The sequence below is a fragment of the Cydia splendana genome, chromosome 16 (assembly GCF_910591565.1).
Source record: "Cydia splendana chromosome 16, ilCydSple1.2, whole genome shotgun sequence".
NCBI lineage: Eukaryota > Metazoa > Arthropoda > Insecta > Lepidoptera > Tortricidae > Cydia > Cydia splendana.
The window spans coordinates 9,607,410-9,628,429 of NC_085975.1; the positions used below are offsets into that span (position 1 = coordinate 9,607,410).

The 21,020-nt window shown below is 36.8% G+C and overlaps 1 protein-coding gene across 1 annotated transcript in view; it reads left to right on the forward strand.

Annotated features, from left to right (window-relative positions):
- LOC134798006 (uncharacterized) overlaps positions 1 to 20,201 on the forward strand; it is a 44,665-nt gene extending 24,464 nt beyond the window's left edge. The window contains exon 4 of the mRNA XM_063770340.1: positions 20,001 to 20,201. Within this exon, the coding sequence (XP_063626410.1) occupies positions 20,001 to 20,201 (201 nt within the window). The remainder of the gene's footprint in view (positions 1 to 20,000) is intronic.
- Positions 20,202 to 21,020: the final 819 nt, after the last annotated feature.

Here is a 21,020-nt window from a genome sequence, read left to right on the forward strand (position 1 = left end):
AATGTTACTTATTTTATATTAAGTACAATGTTTGATTCAAAGGTTTTATTTAAAAAGTTCGTCTGGTTTTCCTCTAAATATTATTTTCTCTATACAGTGCATCCATGCAATACGGGCGAATATTTAAACGATGGTTAGCATAGTATAGGACCTAAGAATTATTTTCAGATAAATTTTGCTTCGAAATACAATGACTATTTAATTACACAAACGGGTCTACCGCGATATAATTTCATTTTTTTACCTTTAATTCCGACGTTTCAGCTGAGTTGCACCAGCTGTGGTCACGGAAAGACTGACGTCCCAACAAATGTCAACAGAGATATTAATAAAACACCACTAAACTACCGTTTGTGTAATTAAATATGTGTACAAAACGCGAGATTTTAAAGTGTTATACAATGACTATATTAACCATACAAAGTAATTCGGCCCGCAATGTAAAACAACACATAAGTTACGAGATACCTACGAGCTTTTCAAAGTAACTGTCAACGCTTGTTGATAGTTATTTACATGTACTATAAAAAGCTCGTGTCTCGTAATGTCATATCATGTTTATGTCTCATAATGTTTGCAGTAGGTCAGGTACATTGCTGCTCGGTAAATTTTCAAAAATTAATAACTTGCTTTAATTTATTACTATCTGGTTTAATTTATTGCCCGTTTTGGATTTACACACTGTATATAAAAGGCAACTTGCTAATACTTTAAGAGTCTAACATTTCTTCGTCTTGTGTTTGCGATTCGCTTGATTTCGTAATGTTTTCAGTTAGCGCACGAATTCACAAATGTAAACCGCGCCTCGGAGGCGTTCAGCGTGGTAGAACATTATACCAATTTTATTTCATTATCAATTCATCAGCTTTAGCACAGTCGTACAATATGTAACTGCCGACTAGAAGCGCTAAAGTACTGAGTATTGATATTAAATTGGTATATTGTTAAACGTTTCTAAATACGCCACCCATTCCGCGTGTGCGGATGCGAGACGTAAACATCTAGTGATTTTTTATACAAACTGATTGTATTGTACGCTATGTCTAGGTACCTATCTTCGGATATTTAGAGCAATATCACTAGCGTTGCGACCGGGTTGGGTTACATTATCTTCATCAGACATATGTATTGATTGCAATAAACTTTATTTATTATACTTAATTTCAAATAAATAAGGCAGATATTTGGTTCAAGTCGTACGGTTTTAGAGCCACGAATTGTCAGGCTATACATACTCCTACCTCCCTTTCTAGGCATAAATGATTATAAGATGGATAAATCCAATACAGCCTCACCTTAAGATTTCACCAAGCGATTTGTAATTTCCATAAGAATTTATAACAAATCGCCGAGCAAAATTGGAAGAGGAAAAAACTGAAACATTTTTATTCGCAAATTGATATAGAGGAATGACCGATGGTGCGCTGCCATAAGCGATTCCATGCACATTGTTGTAGTTGATCCACCAATCACAATATCGGGAGCCTTCTAACGCTGCGTTTTTCTTGCGTGAACTTTCTGAGTGGTCAAGATCATTTTCTGCTTCTCCCCAAAAGGATATCGTTTTTAAGCATTGTACCTACCCCATTACCACTTATGTAGTAGGTATGTCTGTACTGTACTGTGACGACCGACCCTGAGGGTGTTCTCTTATTTAATTCCTGGCATAATATTTGCTTCCCACAAACGTCACTCAAATACATATATCAAGGTAATATGTAGATATTTCTTTGTATAATTTTTTTGTCAAAGACGGAAAATTACGTCGTGTTATCGAGTTTTCCGTTACGTTTAGTAAATGACCATTATTTTCGTGTAACAAGCGGCAAACAAACAATAATAGAGGTAAGTGACCGGCGATGTTTAGAACTATTCAGCTGTTATTTTTAACCAGACGGCAACATAAGGGCTTTAACGTGTCTTTGCCCTCTGCTGAATGAATGTTAGGTATGTAATGCGTTTTAGTCGTCTGGATGAGTTTATATAAGAACGAGGGGTATAGGTATATCAAACTGTTGAGTAATACTTCTTTTTAGTAAAGTGTTTATAATTATAATTTTAGCCTATATACGTCCCACTGCTAGGCACAAGCCTCCTCTCAAGCACGAGAGGGTTTAGGCTATAGTCTAATATAGTATAGTAGTAAAGTGTTTAAATAAATATAAATTAGGTTCAAATAGACATTCGATATTTTACAATTTGAGATGTAACGTACCCTATGTTACATCTTAAATTGTAAAATGTAAAATGCACACAATAACATACATAATTTACTTAAACTAAGAAGATTGATTAATCTTTTTCATTTATAATTTATTGTCAAGAAAATTAAGCATAAAGATTACTTATCAAAATAAATCAGAAGCATTTAAAAGACAGTGGTTTGTTTTCTATCAATCGGTTATCGTTTCAAATAAACTAATCTTAATTAGGACTAGCGGGCTACACAAAACCAAACAAATTATACTTCTAAACCTTCCTCAAGAATCACTCTATTGAGAGGTGAAAACCGCATGAAAATTCAGTAGTTTTTGAGTTTATCGTGAACATACATACACACAAAGAGATAGATGCGGCGGGTGACTTTGTTTTATAAGGTGTAGTGATGACGTTGACTGTGCAAAACACATATTTTCACTTAGGAAAATATGTCAGAGTATTCCGACTTTTTCCAACACCTTTCTAGTCCCAAAGGACCGGTTCAGACCTTTTACCCCAAGCGCATGGGGTGCGGTTCGCTTTGAAATAACTGTGTTAATGTCAGTGTCACGTCATCAGACCGAAGTCTACAACTTTGTTAGCAATATTCCACGTGCGTTGCTTATAAAATAGACCCATATTTAACTTATTATGCTTTAACCTCTGGCTGGGAGTTACCTACGCATGATTGCCATAATTGCTGGAAAGGTAATTTTCAACCAAAACCACTTGCTCTGTTTGCATTTTAGATCTAACTCTGATACTTGTTAGACATTAATTACTTTAGGTAGGTATTAATTGATTACAAATAGGCAGGTAACTAATATTTTTGATGTTTATACCTATTGATTAATATATCATCACTACCTTATAAAACAAAGTCCCCCGCCGTGTCTGTCTGTGTGTTTGTATGTTCGCGATAAACTCAAAAACTACTGAACGGATTTTCATGCGTTTTTCACCTATGAATAGAGTGTTTCTTGAGGAAGGTTTAGGTGTATAATTTGTTAACCCGAGCGAAGCCGGGCGGATTGCTAGTTTTTAATAAAGATAAAAAATAGCGTTTGTTGACATGACATAGGTATACACACATATACAAATGTTAATTACAGTTGCATAAGTCGAGATTAGGTGATTCAGAAGTCAAAAAAGAGATAATTTATTTATTTTAACTATGCCAATAGTTATTACATAAATAGTGATACAGAACCAATTATAGGATTTCACATATAGAGCAGCATGATAGTATTTAACAGTAAGTTACACGCACAATTTTACATGGACACATGCATATTAAGTATGCAATGTTATGACACACGATGTAGATTCGTATACACTATACACATATTGATAGTGAGGTGCCTAAATAATACCTATTACATGCAAGGAAGCCTGCCATAGTAGGTCATGCTATATTAGAGTGTACATATACATAGGATGAAATACCATCTATTTATCAGTTCAGGGTCGATTCATGTAAGCATGCTATTCATAAGAGCGGGCCCATTATAAAGTTATTTTTATTCTACTTCTTATAAGAATATACAGATTATTTAGCGGTTTTTTTGACGTGATAAAGTCTTATAAATCGATAAACACCGGTAGCATGCACGAAAAAGTGTCACGTTGTGGACAAATCTCCATGGTAACGTTGTGGACAGATTTCCATGGTAACGTTACGGCCACGTGTTTTTTTTATGACGTTATTTTATTACGCAAAATTATCGTCCGTAAAGGTGACAGTCCATTTCCAACGACAGCAGCACTACCATTCATTTTACTATGGAAATTGACAATAACACCGACGCGTTAGTACTAGTAGTGCAGCTGCGGTCAGAAATGGAATGTTACCCTAAAGATGACAGTCTATTTCCAACGACAGCTGTACTACTGTTCATTTTACTATGGAAATTGACAATAACACCGACGTGTTCAGTACCAGTAGTGCAGATGCGGTCAGAAATGGAATGTTACCCTAAACCGGGTTTACAGGTAACCATATTTTTTATATTATAAAATAAAAATATTTTTTTTCAATAATATATTTTCGTAACATTATATAAGCAAAATTTGGCCCAAATAATCGTGTGACTCTACTTGTTTTTATTTATTTGTCCCTTACGAAAATATTATGTTCTCGATGGCAAGAATCTAGCGCTTGTGAAAGTACTTGCATTTTGAGTATTCTTTTATTCCACGAAAATATCGGCTTACATGAAGATTATTAATTTTAAATAATTGAATAGGTACCATGCAAAGTATCGTATGATTCAATTAACGAACTGAGTTTTCTTTTATCTCAGACTAGCAAGATATTGTTTACGCTCTCAGATATCAACGCCGTCGGCCGTGATAAACTAGACCAATATTTCTTTTTAACTAAAAACTGAACCAGCTATATCATAATATTCATAACACAGAAGATAGGTAACGTCAGCCAAGTTATTAGCTTCGCACTCCTGCTTAGGACTTTAGGACATTTGGTCTAACCACAAAACAAAGAGCGCGGCGCGCTCATTCTTTCTTCCGTGGGTCTAACGTATTACAGTGACTTCTGAGGCCGACTTTACTTGTTGGTGTAGATATAGATACATACGATAGAAGTCCTGGAATCTACTTTTAACCGTCTTCGAAAAAAGGAGGAGTTAGTTATAGGTTATAGGTTCTCGCGGGCTCGGTTTCCGCAACTCGACGTCATATTAATGCGCCTATTTTGCGTGGTGGGTTGGCGGCACTATTCTTGCCAACCCAACTCTACCAGGAAGCCTAGCAGACCCTTGACGTTGCCGACGACTTCTGGGAGAGACCCCGGTGAGCCGAGGTGTTGTGCCCGGTATTCTGCCATCCCTGGGCATTCGAGAATGACGTGGGCGGCTGTCTCCTCTGCCTCCATGCAAGCTCTGCAGAGGGGGCTATCTGTAACACGTAGGGTTGATAGGTGCTTGTTAAATGGGGCGTGGCCAGTCATAGCCCCAGCTATAAGCCGGAGCTGTGGTCGCTTCAGCTGTCGCAGCCTCCGCGACAGATTGGGGTTGAGTGTCGGGAGGGCTTCCTTCGCCTGCCTGCAAGTGCCTAGGTTAGACCAATATTGTTGGTGTTTTACCTTGGTGTTATGGGAGGAGTTAGTTATCAAGAGTGTGATCAATTTGACCGTATTTATGTATTTATGTACTAAGTAATTAATCTTGGAATATTCCATACATGTTAGTATACATTATATAGGTAGGTAATCTTAATTGGTAGATAGATCCGAATATAACATTAGATCAACAAACTTATAAATAGCCTGATGTCATAAATAATTGTTGTGATAAAAAGTAACCCCAAAGAAAACACGTTACCCACGTAATTCGATAATAATAAAATCTCTTCAACTTCCAAACGCGACGCGCCTACTCAATATTAAATTCTAAATTCTTCGCTTACCTACATATCTAATCTTGTTGAGAAAATTCAATACTTTAATGCTGGCGTTCTGGAAATTCTGTAAGAATGTTATTGTCGTTATTCTTTTTACAAAATTCTTAAACTCAATTTATCAAAATTCACGTGACGCATAGAAAAGCTTTCGCTATCGTTTTTGAAGTGGATAGGTAGTTTTTTGTTCGCAAAGTTGTTTGAATTTGCTTACGTTCAGGATTTAGTAGGAATATCAATCCGCAACAACTTTTTAACGAATGCTAAGCCTAAGCCTAAGCTCGCTCAAGTTGACTTATATTACTTAAGATCAGACATCGTCAAAATACGTCTCAAAGGTTATAACTAGAAATAACAAAAGTGACACGCATAACGTAAAATTTTACGTTTGGTATTCATTTTCTTGCATCAGCAATTTTACCTTATAAGCAGTGATCGTACCTATTAAACTTTGTAGCAACTATGTTGCAGCGTAGCTGGATTTAAAGGAATTGTTAAAAATGATGTTTAGAGACAAACAAGACTAAACAATTTAGATTCATTTACAATAACAACAATTATATATTGTTATTCAAATTAAGTATTAAGTAACTAAATAAATTAAAACTAATAAAAAATACAAATATGTACAAATACAAATCCTCTTTATTGCATAAGGCTGGCTACATACCCACGCTGAATAGCCTATTCTTTGGCCTAGGTAACAGCCAGCCGTAGTTTCAATATAAGAGTGATTCTCAAGAAAGTGGCATCGACAGGTTAAAGTTAATGAAAAAAATGTTTTTGTATTTTTTTAATTTTAAGAATGAAAAATATGTTTTACTACTTCAAGTACCCCAAATTTTCAAAAGGGAACGGAAAATAAAGAAGTTATTTTCAAACCTTACAATAACCAATACAGCTGCAATTGAGTATACAGATCCCATTCGCAACAATGCTACACGGAAATTGCTACAAATTTTACAATGTTTGTAAGCTAAAGTGATACTTAGTTTTAGGAGTTTAGATTGATTTTGTTGGTTGTGTTTTATTCCGTAGTTGTATACAGTGAGTAAATCCAATGCAGGCAATAAATCAAACCAGGCATAGAATGAACCCGTGTAATCAAGAATTAAGAAGTTTTTTGAAGTTACACATAATTATGACCCGTAATTATTTTGACATTGGAAATGTCTTTTCGTTCGCTCCAGTATAGGGTCCGATTTCACGAAAAAGTGCGATCCCCTTATATCTCGGAAAGTTGTGAAGATATGATACTAAAAAATAGGCTCAAAAGACGCATAATCACGAGAGCTGTAAGGTGCAAAAATAATTATTCGAGAAAGTCTAAAACGAAAAAAGTTATGGTCGAAATAGTGAAAATAAAATTAAATTTTTTCCGAATTTTTGATTTTGGGGCTCGATAATTTGGAAACGAAGAATGATATCAAAAATTTGAGAAAAACGGCTCTGGGCAATTTAGTCAGCTACAATTTGAGCCTAAAACAAAGACGATCGGGTTAAGGGTTTGCCCTGTAGCCTAACCTTAAAATAGTCAAAAAGTCAGAATGACATTTTTCACATGACATTTATGACTTCATGTTTCGCAGAGTTCGTTATCGGTGTTTGTTGTGAATTATCGGGATTATGACGGCAGAATAACACTTGCACTGCGTGGGCTATCAAATTCGCTGCAGATTTTTCTTGGTCTAACTCTATCTATCCTGTTTGAGACGGGCGTAGATAACGCACTATTCGACAATCTATGCATATCATTAGGGTAGAGGTAGAGGTAGAGGTGGAGGTGGAGGTGGAGGTAGAGATAGAAATAGAAATAGAAATAATTTTATTCGTGAGCACAAACAAAAAATAAAAACTTATACAGAGAAACATAAAAAAGAAAAAGTGCCACGAAATGGTCTCACCTCAGCATGTTGCTGGCGGCTGCTAGCAGATAGCTGATGCTGAACCCTGGCAGTACCTAGTGGAGCTTGGGTTTAATACAACATAAGCACACGCTGTTTTGGTCATCGGACTCGTCTCGATGAGCACTTAGGAGAGTATAGTACCCAAGATAGAGCTGATGCTGAACCCTGGCCGTACCTAAAGGAACTCAGGTTTGTTGCAACATAGGCACACGCTGTTTTGGTCATCCGACTCGTCTTGATGAGCACTTAGGAGAGTAGTACCCAAGATAGAGCTGATGCTAAACCCTGGTTGTACCTAGCGGAACTCAGGTTTGGTGCAACATAAGCACGCTCTGTTTTGGACATCCGATTCGTCATGATGATCACATGGTAGAGCCTTACCCAAGATAGCTGATGCTGAACCCTGGTAGTACCTATTGGAACTCAGGTTTGGTGCAACATAGACAAACGCTGTTATGGTCATCTCTCGTTGCGTCAAACTGCTGTCAATTTCATATCTTGCAGCAAATGGGCCGCTGCCGATCAAGACTCGAGTGACGATAACGGCGATGTGGCTACCACTTCTCGAGTTGACTACGGATTTGCCGTGTAATAATTTTCTTATACTTTGAACATTAATATATCCTGCTTATTAATCGAAAAATGAAATATGTACCTATACTTATGCGCCACGGCGACAATTATTCAAACTTCGATACGCGTGTGGAAATTTTGCAATTTGTTTGTTCACATGCGTTATGTCCAGGATAGAGTGGGACCAAAAAAAGTCTGCAGCGGATTTGATAGCCCACGCAGTGCAAGTGTCATTTATACGTCATAATTTCATAGAAGTTTGCTGCAGACTATTCTTGGTCTGACTCTACTTGTGTTAATCTAAGAATAAAATAATTATCATTCAACGTTGTAGTTTTATTTTGTAACTTTTTCCTTATCCAGACTTTCTCGTCGCTCAGGGACAATATTTTTTCGAATTCCGTAGATTCATTTCCAATGTGCTCGATAGTCGTGTGAGGCACGAAATCTGTGAATTTTTTGATAATTTACCGAGCAGCATGTACCTACTGCAAACATTACGAGACTTAATATGACATGACATTTCATTGCGGGCCGAATTATTTTGTATGATTAATCTTTAATTGTTTTTTTAAGAAAAAAAACATAAAATGTCATTAGGACAATTTGATTTCGCAAAAATAACTTTTAGACAATGCAAAGAGCTCGATTTATTATTCACGTCATTTTAAACGTTCGATACTGTGCAAAGTTGGCCAGATACTACATGACAGGGGCTGCATTTCTTGAGCTAGTTTCTTATCTGATCAAGCAAAATACCTATCTTTGGATTTTGAGCGTGGCAATGTCGTTGTCGCATTAAGCTCGGGACACACTTATCACACGTACGCAACGTATGCAATGCATTATGACATCTGAACCCTGAAATGTGTATGCTTAGAAACATACTTGTCATACGCAACGCAACGCATGACAAGTAGGTATGTTTCTAAGCATACAACTTTCAGGGTTCAGATTGTCATAATGCATTGCATACGTTGCGTAAGTGGGATAAGTGTGTCCCTGCCTTTATAGACTTTTGGGGCGGGTAGGAATGAATTCGGGGCTTAGGCGTGTGTCTTATTAGTATTGGGTACGTTATACCTACCTAGGAGATTATTTTTTTACTAAGTATTTGCGGATGGATTATCTGTCCTAAAATGGTTCTCAATGTTCTCATACAACTTCATCACTACACCTTATAAAACACACACAAACACCGCGTCTGTCTGTTTGTGTGTTTGTAGTAGTAGTAATCACTTTATTGTACACAACACAGGTTTACATAATATTTACAGAAATAAAGGTACAAAGGCGAACTTATCCCTGTAAGGGATCTCTTCCAGCTAACCTTCGAGTAGATGAGGGGAGAATTCAAATTAGATGGACAAACTTACGAAATGCACAGTAACATTTTAAAAGTAAACTAACCAAAACGTCCAAAAGTAAATAAAATACATAAATAATATTATAAAATAAAATACATGCTACATACATCACACAAGTGTCAACAAAAAAAAATAAACATCAGTACTTAACCAAATCACGCTTGGTTGGAAAGCATAAGTTTCTTCAAATTAGCCTTGAGTGACGCTACAGACTGCGACCGTTTGAGCGACAGGGGCAACTCGTTCCACAACTTCACAGCGCGTACCGTGAATGAATTCGCATATGATCGTGTCTTATTCGGGGGAATAGTAAGCGTGTTTGTATGTTTGTTCGCGATAAACTCAAAAACCACTGAACGGATTTTCATGCGGTTTTCATCTATCAATAGAGTGATTCTTGAGGAAGGTTTAGGTGTAATTAAATAACCCGTGCGAAGCCGGGGCCGGTCGCTAATATTTACATAAATCAAAACTCCTTAAAACCAAATCTGTTGGTAGTATGGACCAAAATGATCAAATCCACAATCTACTTAACGATCAACCCACGACCAATCAATGGACCAAAATAGATGGGTAAAAATGGTTAATGTAAACTGTAGAGACTGCACGGGTAAAAAAGTATCACTCATATCTGAATCTGACACGCTCGAGTAACTACAAGAATTCCCTCTTAGAAACAATAGTTTTGAAACCTCTTTAAACTAACGTATTATTCTTTCGCACCCTGTATTTGCTTTCAACAGACTAGAGTGGCTAGAGCCTTAAAGACACAGTCATGTTTTATGGTTGATTGAGTCGTCCTTTACAACATAGGACATTGCCCAGCCTAGTGGTTAGGATTCATTCGATTTGAACTAGGTACTCTGGGCTAAAGTAAAAGTAGGTACAATTAATTTACTGCCCTGCCAATGTTGAACATAAATACGTTGAACTAAACATGCTACCGATTGAATTTGGTTGAGTTAACAATCTGGGTCAACAATCGACCCTTTCCATCCTTCGCACAATGTTTTGGTCTCAACAATTGTGCTCCATGGAGAAGGCAGACATTCCTTTACCAACAAATTTGATTTTAATCAAGACGCAATGTTTTCAAAAGCCGTCTCTGGAATTTGTAATGTCCGAAAATGGTGGTACTTAATAAGTTTAGGAGAGTTCTGAGATGAATGTCGTCATGTTCTGTTTAATTTCAGGAAAAATTACAAAAAATAAGGTAAGTAATAAGTTGCTACCTAAAGACAGGGTGTTTGGTACATCGTTTGCCAAATTAAAATGGCAGATAGGTTGAGTCATTTGCTATCTTCTCAGGCCTAGAAATTTTTAATTTTGGGCACTTTTTATTTTTCAGCTCTATGCCAATTTTTCGTAAATTTCAAATTTTTACTTGCGCAGTAGTAAAAAAAACCATGGCCAATTTTTTTTTCTAGACATGAGAAGATAGCAAATGACTCAACATATCTGCCGTTTTAATTTGGCAAACGATGTACCAAACACCCTGTATAAAGAAGAGTGAGGTTTTATGTATCAGGTATGCTTGTGCGAGTGCGGTGAGCCTCCTATATGTCATTAAAAGAACTTACAGTACTCTGAAGAGGTACATACCTATCTCTGTGAGCGAGTGAATTAATTTAATTAGAGTGAGCACTCTCATAAATGGTTTATAGGAAAGTTAGGTACGTTGGTACTCAGTTCATTTCCCTTGTCGATCGATCTGAGGATCTGACTTACGGATTAGATTCTGACAGTTCCATTCCCGTCCGATTGTGGTACCTATTTATTAATTTAGTATGCATAACCTTGCACTATCAAGAAACGCTTTGGAAATTGTTTCTTGAAACTATTTAAAAGTAGGTATGTTTATACCCTCTAATACATAGTTTATAAGTCTCCTCCCCATTCTACAACTCGGGTGGTTGGCAAAGTAGTTGCGCACTGAAGCACTACCACCAGTTTTAACATTGACATATTCACTCACGTTTAAGTAACTTACTTTCTATGCATCTCGCTCGTACCCGCATATTAGTGCAAGCGAGATGTATAGAAAGTAATTTACGTAGACGCGAGCTAATCTGTCAATGTCAAAACTGGTGGAGTAGCCGTACTGGTCTCTACAGGTGCCTACTGATTAACAGTCCGCCGGACGGTATCGGCCTGTCAGTTGTTCGGAACTGTCAAAATTTTGTTCTAACTGACAGGCCGATACCGTCCGGCGGACTGTTAATCAGTGGGCCCCTTAAAGTAGGTAGATTTAGCTTTAGGACTAAATATCCTATAATGAGCTTTGATTTTACTTAACTATAATAACTTCTTGCCAACCGCCTGTGTTATTCGCCTATTTTGTTATGTTGTAAGTATACTTCCTGAATAGTCCTTACTGATAACATGCAAAACTTTGTTAAAAATTTAAGGTGGATGTGTAGGGCTGTCCTGCCGACTAGCCACCAAAAGATGGCGTGATTGTGCACAAATTGCGGATTATCACTATTTCTTTCAAAACCCAAACAATTTTCTAAGATGTGTTAATATTGGCGCAAACAATAAAAAATATTACGTCTAAATCGAAATATATTCCACTCAACAGTGTCTCATTTCATCAAAATCTGACAAAACTGCAAAATATTGCAATTTCATGCATTCACGCACACTACCATATCCCCCAGTGTCAGTCTTGTGACCATTAAGCCAAAACAGACTAGAGGTCGCTAGTACAGAAGATGGCTTTTCTGATTACTCTCATTAGCTAACTAGGGACAAAAGTGTAAACTAGATGGCGCGGTGTAAGAGATGATTTTTTTTGCAAGATTAATTTAAGGTAAAGGCGCATCCAGACGAACTGAATTTAGCACCAGAATGGGCGGATTGTCTATGGTCACGGACGGTATATTCTGTAAGGCCTCGACAGACCTTGCTACAAATACCGGAATGGAACGGAAATCACATGCAATTATCGGTGAGGTATATAGAGGTCCATACAATAAATTCGTGACCGTATGCAGACCTTTATTATTCTTTTTTGCTCGACGCTGCCTTCGACTGCCATACATTTGTTATACTACCTACATAAGCAATACCCACATTATATGCACGTAAAGTCTATTTCAATAGAACTTGCTAACTATGTAAACAAACCGCCATATTGAAATTGTCTCTGAATGATGAATTTACTAGTGATGGGCAAGACTCCTACTTACTACTTTACTAATGTCAAACCATATCGAATAATAAAATGCCAAAAGTAAAAAACAAGTAGTTACTTATTTTTAATTTGTTTAATCACGATCAGAAGACAAATTAGTACTTAAGCATGATGTATTGATGTATTTTATAACCGCGGTGGTAGGTACAGAGCGTGGGTTGGGTAGTGTGTAGAGGGTTTATATCACAAACTTTAGTCACAACACTACCCATCATAGACAATTGTAGAATTTAAAAGAAACAAAACCGTCATTCCATCAGGTCCTAATAACCTAACTTATGAACCCATTTTAAACTTTTAATTAAATATCCAAGATACAGTTATATATTTATGTATTTTACGGAACGGACCGTTTCATTAGTGTATATGTGTATGGTTTCAATGGTGTTTGATGAGGTGGTGTGAAAATTCAAAGAGAAACAGTGATAAAACAAAGTTACTTTGTTTGTTTACATAGTTAGCAAGTTCTATTGAAATAGACTTTAGCGTACGTTTCGTGGCTCCTGGCCGAGGCGTTAGCTTGGTCCGATTTTAAGCTACCTACATTCCAAATTGTAAATTTCAAAGGTCACGATTACATACTTTCCACAATGTTTGTTTTCACACCGCAATGAATGATGAGTGTTTCCAAATGGTCCAAAAGAGCTTTTTCCAAAAAAAAAATAGACCTGAGTCTCACAGACCCTATATATTATAATAATTTGTTTATCTAGTTCTTCCAGCTCAAAATCACTGGCATATTCAATCCTGATAGTAAAAAAATCCTCCAAATATTTGTGGCTTTCCATTACAAATGGGTCCTTATACTTCAAGTGCAATAAGGTCCTTTCCAACTGAAATTCTTATAAAAAGGTTCTTATTGCACATGAAACATAAGGACCATTGCATTGTCTGAATGGAAAGCCACATTTGTATGGAAATTGTAGATTCCACTAAGTAGGTACGTCAAACCATGAAGTTATATTGTTTAAACTGGAGCGAGTTGTCAGTTTTTTTGCCATACTAATTTGAACCTTATCACCGAGACAGAATGTTGTTCGTACCAGACTAGAGAAAACGGTCCACATGAGATAGAAAAACCTGAGCCCTGTGTCTCACTCGCACATGTTGCCAATGTTAAAAAGATACCATTGTGATAGAAATTATATCAATATACTACTGAAATTCATTACCTTCTTATACTATTTTAGTGCTATATTCTAATTACAGTTCTGATATCTTTTAAGTAATTTGTTAATTATTATGATGTTAATATTATTAACTGATTAAGCCAAGCATGTGCGCAACAAAAAAAACAGTAAATTGAATATGGTAGAAATTGTAGTAACTTTGAATATTAATTGGTATCCCCAACTTGATGACGATTAGGGTCACCATGATGTCGGTACGATTTGGATCGGTCTTACAAAATTGTTATTTCCTACTTAATGTAAAAATAACTTTACCTAAATAGTATACTAATAAATAAATAAAGATATACTTATTTTGGCATGTTTAATTATTCGGTTCACGTAATGAGAGCTACATAATTGCCAAAAATTAAATCCGAAGTCCTTACATTACAGATTGGACATTACAGACTCATATTTTTATACATAGTATTTAATTACTGGAACGTTAATTCTAACTATTTATATATATGTAATCGATTCTATATAGGTTGGGCCGACATTTCCGTCAGTATACAAAAGCGGCAAATTTGAAAATGTTGTTTCAATTACAGATCTACGATGACGCTAACGCTTAAAGAATAGCTAAAGTATGCAAAAGGGAAGTCATCACGTATATGAACACACCATGAGTATGATATTGATAGTGATAGGTATTTTGTTAAATTATGAATTATGAAGAGCATAAATAGTGTAGAATGCCGGTTTACACAGTTAAATGTAAGTTTTTATTTCGTCGTGTGCTAATATTTTATCATTTTAGTCAATAATCAAGATAATTTCGTGTAAAAACATAAATTGTTACGCTACGCTAGGGCTTCACAAAATGACTAGTATCGATAACCAGTGGGCATAGTAATAATATAAATTTATTTGCGTTGCAAGTGTTGAAAGTAGGAATTAAATTCGCAACGAGTGGTGATAAATTAAAACACGACCGAAGGCAGCGTTTTTAATCGATACGATTTGCGAATTACCAAGTACAACTACAACGTTTTACCCGACCCTGGATATTTGTCTCGCTCTCTCTTATAGCTGTCTTTGATAGAAATAGAAAATATTTATTTGGCGTACAAAAACATACCTACATTACGGTAAGTACACCATAAAGTTAACAATACAGTAAACATACACCAAATAGGATGCCGCTCAGCATAAGCAGTGTCTGTAAGACACTACGCTGGTTTTCACCCAATACGTACGATGGACGTACGGCGGACCACCTTCCTCACAATAAACCACGATCGCATTGATCGCGATCCAATACGCCCATCCCATCTGTAACAGCTTTTATAACGACTAAAAGCTTTATAACGACTAAATTAAGTAAGGTTGTGTGAAGCGTTTTACAGAAGAGAAAAAAACTATATCCATCTCTTTTCTGGGGCAATTATACTAGCATAGGGTAAATACAGTATGATTCTCTCTGATTATGCACGAATGAGAAAAGATCCTGGCCAAACTATACATTCCATCTTATGCTAATATCCCACATTCATATGACTTATGGTCACCCTAATTAGAAAGAGATGGAGGGCTCAGGTTTGACCTCTCATGTGGACACACTTTTTGGCCAGTGTACACTATCCAGTTTACTCTCTACGTCCGTGCGTCAAACACGTACAAGTGAAGTACTAAAACGTGACGTAATGGAACGGACATCTCGGGACATTTTTTTAAGTGGTAGTACGGAATGCTGACGGTGTAGAATGAGCCCAAAAATGTGCATGGACACAAAGTTAAATTTCAATGCAGAACTGAAATATTCATGTTTTAGTTTAGGGGAAAGTACCTACCTAACCTAATGCAAGCTTTAAAGCTACTATTCCATCCGCTTACCGAGCGCGTCGAATGGGATGACCGCTTGGGCTAACCAGTATGGTCGTATTTTCCGATTATTCACAGTTCTTAGATCTCTAGAGGGTTCAGCCAAGATGCCAATCATTTGCGACAGAGAGACGTCAGAGTTTCGTTCGCTATGGCGCAAACGATTGATATCTTGGCTAGGCACTCAGTTCACACTACGTTGGACAGCGGTGAGAGAAACTCAATTCCCTAGTACTCGCCCGATATTTGTTTTACTCTGCCTGCTTATTAATTAACGATTGATCCGACTTTCCTTCTTCAAAGAATAAGTATTTCAAGTTAATTACTAAAGTGATACAAAAAGCTTAATATCACTAATAGATATTAGAAGTACTTATACATGCAGAGTGTAGTCTAGTCGACAAGTTCAAAATGGTGAAAAATAGAGATACTACTAAAAATACGTGTGATACCTGGATTCGGATGATGTATAGAAAAATGTATTCGAAGCGTTTATTAGAACACAAAAAAAATCAAAAGTTATAGACATAAAAGGCGGAAAAGAGAAGATACCGTCAACCGGGATGAATAGGGATGATAGGGGTGATAGGGAAGGTCTTCTAATAAGACCGCGTTTTCGCGTAGCAGCACGGGATATGGTAGCTGCTCTCACTGACCCAAGAAGAAAATCCACCCTGTATGTATACCTTTTCGTTGCCTGACCTAATATTAAGTAAGTTTCAATAATTGGTCAATGCACAAATTTATAATTCTTACGTGCTATTTAGTAGCTACTTCATAATACCGCATGAGTTTGTGCCGCACCATAACGATAGTACCTTGTAGTCGACCGGGGTACCACATTACGATATTATATAATAATAGTAGACAGTATTAACAGATTCTGCCCCATGTTCCGGCCCTGCCCAACCTTACGTGTAGCAGAGGAAGAAAGTTGGAAAGGGGCAGAATCTGTGAATACTGTCTACTATAATATAATAATGTGATACTCCGCTCGACCGCAATGGTATAATGGTTATATATTTTTTGATTCATATATATTTTATATAATTGTCACAAGATTTAAAAGAATTTTGGGTAATTCTTAACAGGAAATGAGTTCTGTGTCGAAACTTCGTAACAATTGTCATGTTTCTTGTGACAATTGTCATTAGCTTCGCCAAATAAGTACCTACCTACTTATTTATTGTATAATAGTATGCTGACTAGGTATTTTTTTACACTTAAATTTCATAGTTTTTTTAAATATTTACTTATCTTGAAAAAATTAAAAACTTCGTAATGTTGATTGATCAAGTGCGGGCTAAGCGTATTCAGTGCACTCCGCGAGCTCTTGAGATTTGCCTCAAAAATGGCGTGAATGGCCGCTAAGACCGAAATACTTGTTTTTAAATAATTATGTCATGCGTCGCCTGTTTGGGTTTGGACATGTATATGTAGGGCACATACTGACTGATACCATGGACAATATTGTATGTATGGCCATGGGACAAAACGGAAACGTACACATGCATTAGGGTATTTAGAGCCAGTAGACAGTATCATAACAACCGGTGTAGTGGTAGTGGTTACGAAGAAATTAACTAATTACGATTTTTTACTTTGGAGCAGCCTGTATGTGTTAGTAGCTCCTGAGGTAACCTTCTTCGAACTTTCTGATTATCTTTCTTATTTATGACACTAATAAGATTCTGACTTTTAATAAACGTCATTATTGCCGCACATTTTCGAACAAATTGTTAAAAGCACTGCCAAGGATTAATACAATACAGGGTATATTGTTTCAAATAAATAAATCATTCATTATACATACCACATGCTACAAAGTATATTTCAGAGTTTTTCAGGGCGAAACATTATTCCATACTTTATTCATTTTAGGCCCTGGGTAATGTTTAAGTAATCATAACTATTACAACACAGTAAACTAAAGAAAATAAAAGTATTTTCTTATTGTACTATTAAATTAAAAAAAAACAACATATGATTTTACCAAATTTGAGTATATTTACAAATAGGTACTTATTTTTTTCATTTTCACTGGTTCTGTTGTGGCCAGGTGATATTTAGGAGTTCACTCCCGTAGGCAGGATATCGGTAGCGGATGTTTGTGTTTGATGATCAGCTAAAAAGGATCAAAATAGATAATATTAACTAATAAGGAATGAGGATAATAAATTTTAAGAAAATCTAGTTGAGACTGGAATAGTTTTAAAGTTACTTAAAATGAAATTACTATACTTAAGTTTTTATATTATTTACAATTAATAAGCTTATTTATTTATTTAATAACATTTATACAACTTTATAACAAAACACTAAAACTTATATAAAAAAAAACAATTAATTAAATTTGCCCTGTTACTATGTATGTTAGTTAGTGTATCTAGGTCAAATCTTGAAAGCTAAATTTAGGCTTACGGCTCGATTCGGAAAATGAATTAGATTTCTACTAGACTTCAACAAGTTACAATACGGATAATTTAAAGATATTTGTAAGGTAGATATGTCAAAGGTCATTGGGCGTTTTGTTCGGACATATGACCCACAGCGTACACAAACGAAATAGGGCTAGGTATGTAGGTAAATGTATCTGCTACCCACTGGTATGAGTCGCATTCTTGCAAGACATGGGAGAATTGAGAAAAAAATAAAAATCATTTCTCATCATTATAGCATTTTTGCAATGAATTAAGTCAGAACTATTGGAATTATTTCAAATATACTTTGAATAGCTGCTGTTAGATTACGTTGCTGTTGTTATATTGTTTAATATCAATAGGAACAAAAATAAAATCCAGTTCTAAAAAAACAATATTTTTATTCTGCTTGATCAAAATCAATTGTTAATTCGTCTAAAAAGGCAGCAGCAGGCGCGTCAATCACTTCTTGATGCCTGGCCCATGATAAAAAATAGACTACGCTTGCAGCATGTGCACAGCTTCCGACGGTTTAGGCGGAGTATGTCACTTTCTTAAGAGGGCACTTTCGAGTTAGGTCACGTTCTAAGGACGTCACTTTCTGAGGACGTCACATTCTGAGTTCGTCACTTTTTGAGGTCGTCACATTCTGAGCACGTCACTTTCTGAGAACGCCACTTTTCGTGGGCGTTACTTTCTGAGTACGTCACTTTTTTATACTAAGATTTAAGCGTATACTTACACGAACAATGGATACCAGCAATCAGCTGTACGGCATACGGCCGCTTTTATGTATGACATATACAGGTTGTTTTTTCAGTCGCCATTAAAGGAAAATATGAATCTATAGAGGATAACGGGCGTCTGAATCCAAACGGCAACGACAGTTTCCTGTTATCGTCTATAGATTCGTATTTCCCTTCAATGGTCACTGAAAAAACATTCTGTATGTCATACATAAAAGTGGCCTTATACCGTACCGCTAATATAATTTCTGGTATCCATTGTTCGTGCAGGCGCACGGTGCACGTGCATGCTAAAAAAGTGACGTACTCAGAAAGTGACGAACTCCGAATGTGACGTCTTCAGAAAGTGGCGTTCTCAGAAAGTGACGTACTCAGAATGTGACGACCACAGAAAGTGACAAACCCAGAATGTGACGTCCTCAGACAGTGACGTCCTCAGAAAGTGACCTAGCTCGAAAGTGACCTCGTAAGAAAGTGACATACTCCGCCTAAACCCTTCCGACGGTAGTGCGATGGCCTTGTATACACGAGCAGTAATAGTTTTGAATACTATTTCTTCCAATAACAACACACAACACTAAGGGCCAGTTGCACCAACCACATTTGACAGACTGATCAACGTCAGCCGGCGCGCCCCGGCGCCTTACTATGAAACTTTCCATACATCAAAAATTAGCGAACTCTTTAACGGTACGAACAGTTTGGTGCAACTGACCCTAACACTATCTCGTACACATACTGTTGAATAACTTTTTTCTGCCGGTTGATACATAAAAAAAATTACATATTTAAAAAAGTGAGATTAAATTCTCTATTTTAAAACTAGTTTGGTCTCTGTACGGGAAAGTTCATAAAGCGGGTCAAAAACGCCCAATGACCTTTGACGTTTCCGCGATTCTGGAGGTCCTCTTGAACGATTTCGACAAGTTATGACTTAGATATCCAAGTCACATCTAGTCGATATCTAATGTAGATCTAGTTGATCTCTAAATCGTTGCAAGATCTTGTGATTATCTCGAAATCCGAATAGGCCTGTTACTTCCCGATTTCCGATTGAGCTGAAATTTTACATTCATATGTAACTTGGAGGTTATTCCCACTAGTTACCACCATGTTGTTACCACCATCGAACTTTCCGTTTTGGTTTCTTGTGAACAATATGATAAATAATTATTAAAGCGGCAGCTGCACGACGACGTACGTCCATGGTTCCTGAGTACAAACTGGTCGATCGTCGGATTGCTTGCCGCGCGCGGCTGCCGCGCTATAATTCAAGATGGTGCCAAAAATGGCTCGCGAGCCAAAATACAGATTTGCCGCGGTCGAACAATGCTTGCGCGGCCGCCGCGCGATATCGAGACGCGGCTTAAGAAAAAGTGACCAAGGCCTCCAGTGCCCCGGGGTGGAATCGAACCAGCGTCCTCTGCTAGGTCACGGCGGCAAGGGCGAATTTTTCTATGTACAGTCGACGTCTTTGATATGTTTACATTTTTCGGTTTATTACAAGGGAGTAAGGTGCAAACATGTAAACATATCTTTGACGTCGACTGTATGTACATATTATTATATATTTTAATGTTTGTTATTACCTATTTTAATTTGTTTGACATGCCTAGAATTAATTTGTTATTTTAGAATAAGAATTGCTGTGCCCTTACAGGGTCCATGTCACTGTACTCGAAATTGTATTGTAACACCTTTATGTAGCAACATGGAAATGCAATACACAATAAACAATGATGATCGGCCTAGCCTAGTCAAAAAGAATCTGAAGTGGATATGCATGATGCAGTTTGCAGGACAGGACCAGGTGCAAAAAAATATAAAGAATTAAATACGAATGTCACACATCGTGACAAACCATAAACGTTTATCGATTATATTATATATTCCTATACATATTTATACTCGCGCACGAAGGGTTCCGTACCATTAGGCCGCCGCCCCACTGCTGCGCACGCTATGTACACGACCCACGTTCCTATTAGTAGGAGATCCCACATATATGGTCGACCTTCACCAACCTGTCTGACGGATGAAACTATGAAAATATGAAAGAAAATATGTTCCAGAACATAAATAAGGGGTCATCCATTAATTACATCACCCGTTTAGGAGGAGGAAGTGGGTCAAGAAAATGTGACATGTTGTGACAAGGGGGAGGAGTCACAAACTTTGTGACGTCACTTTAACTTCATC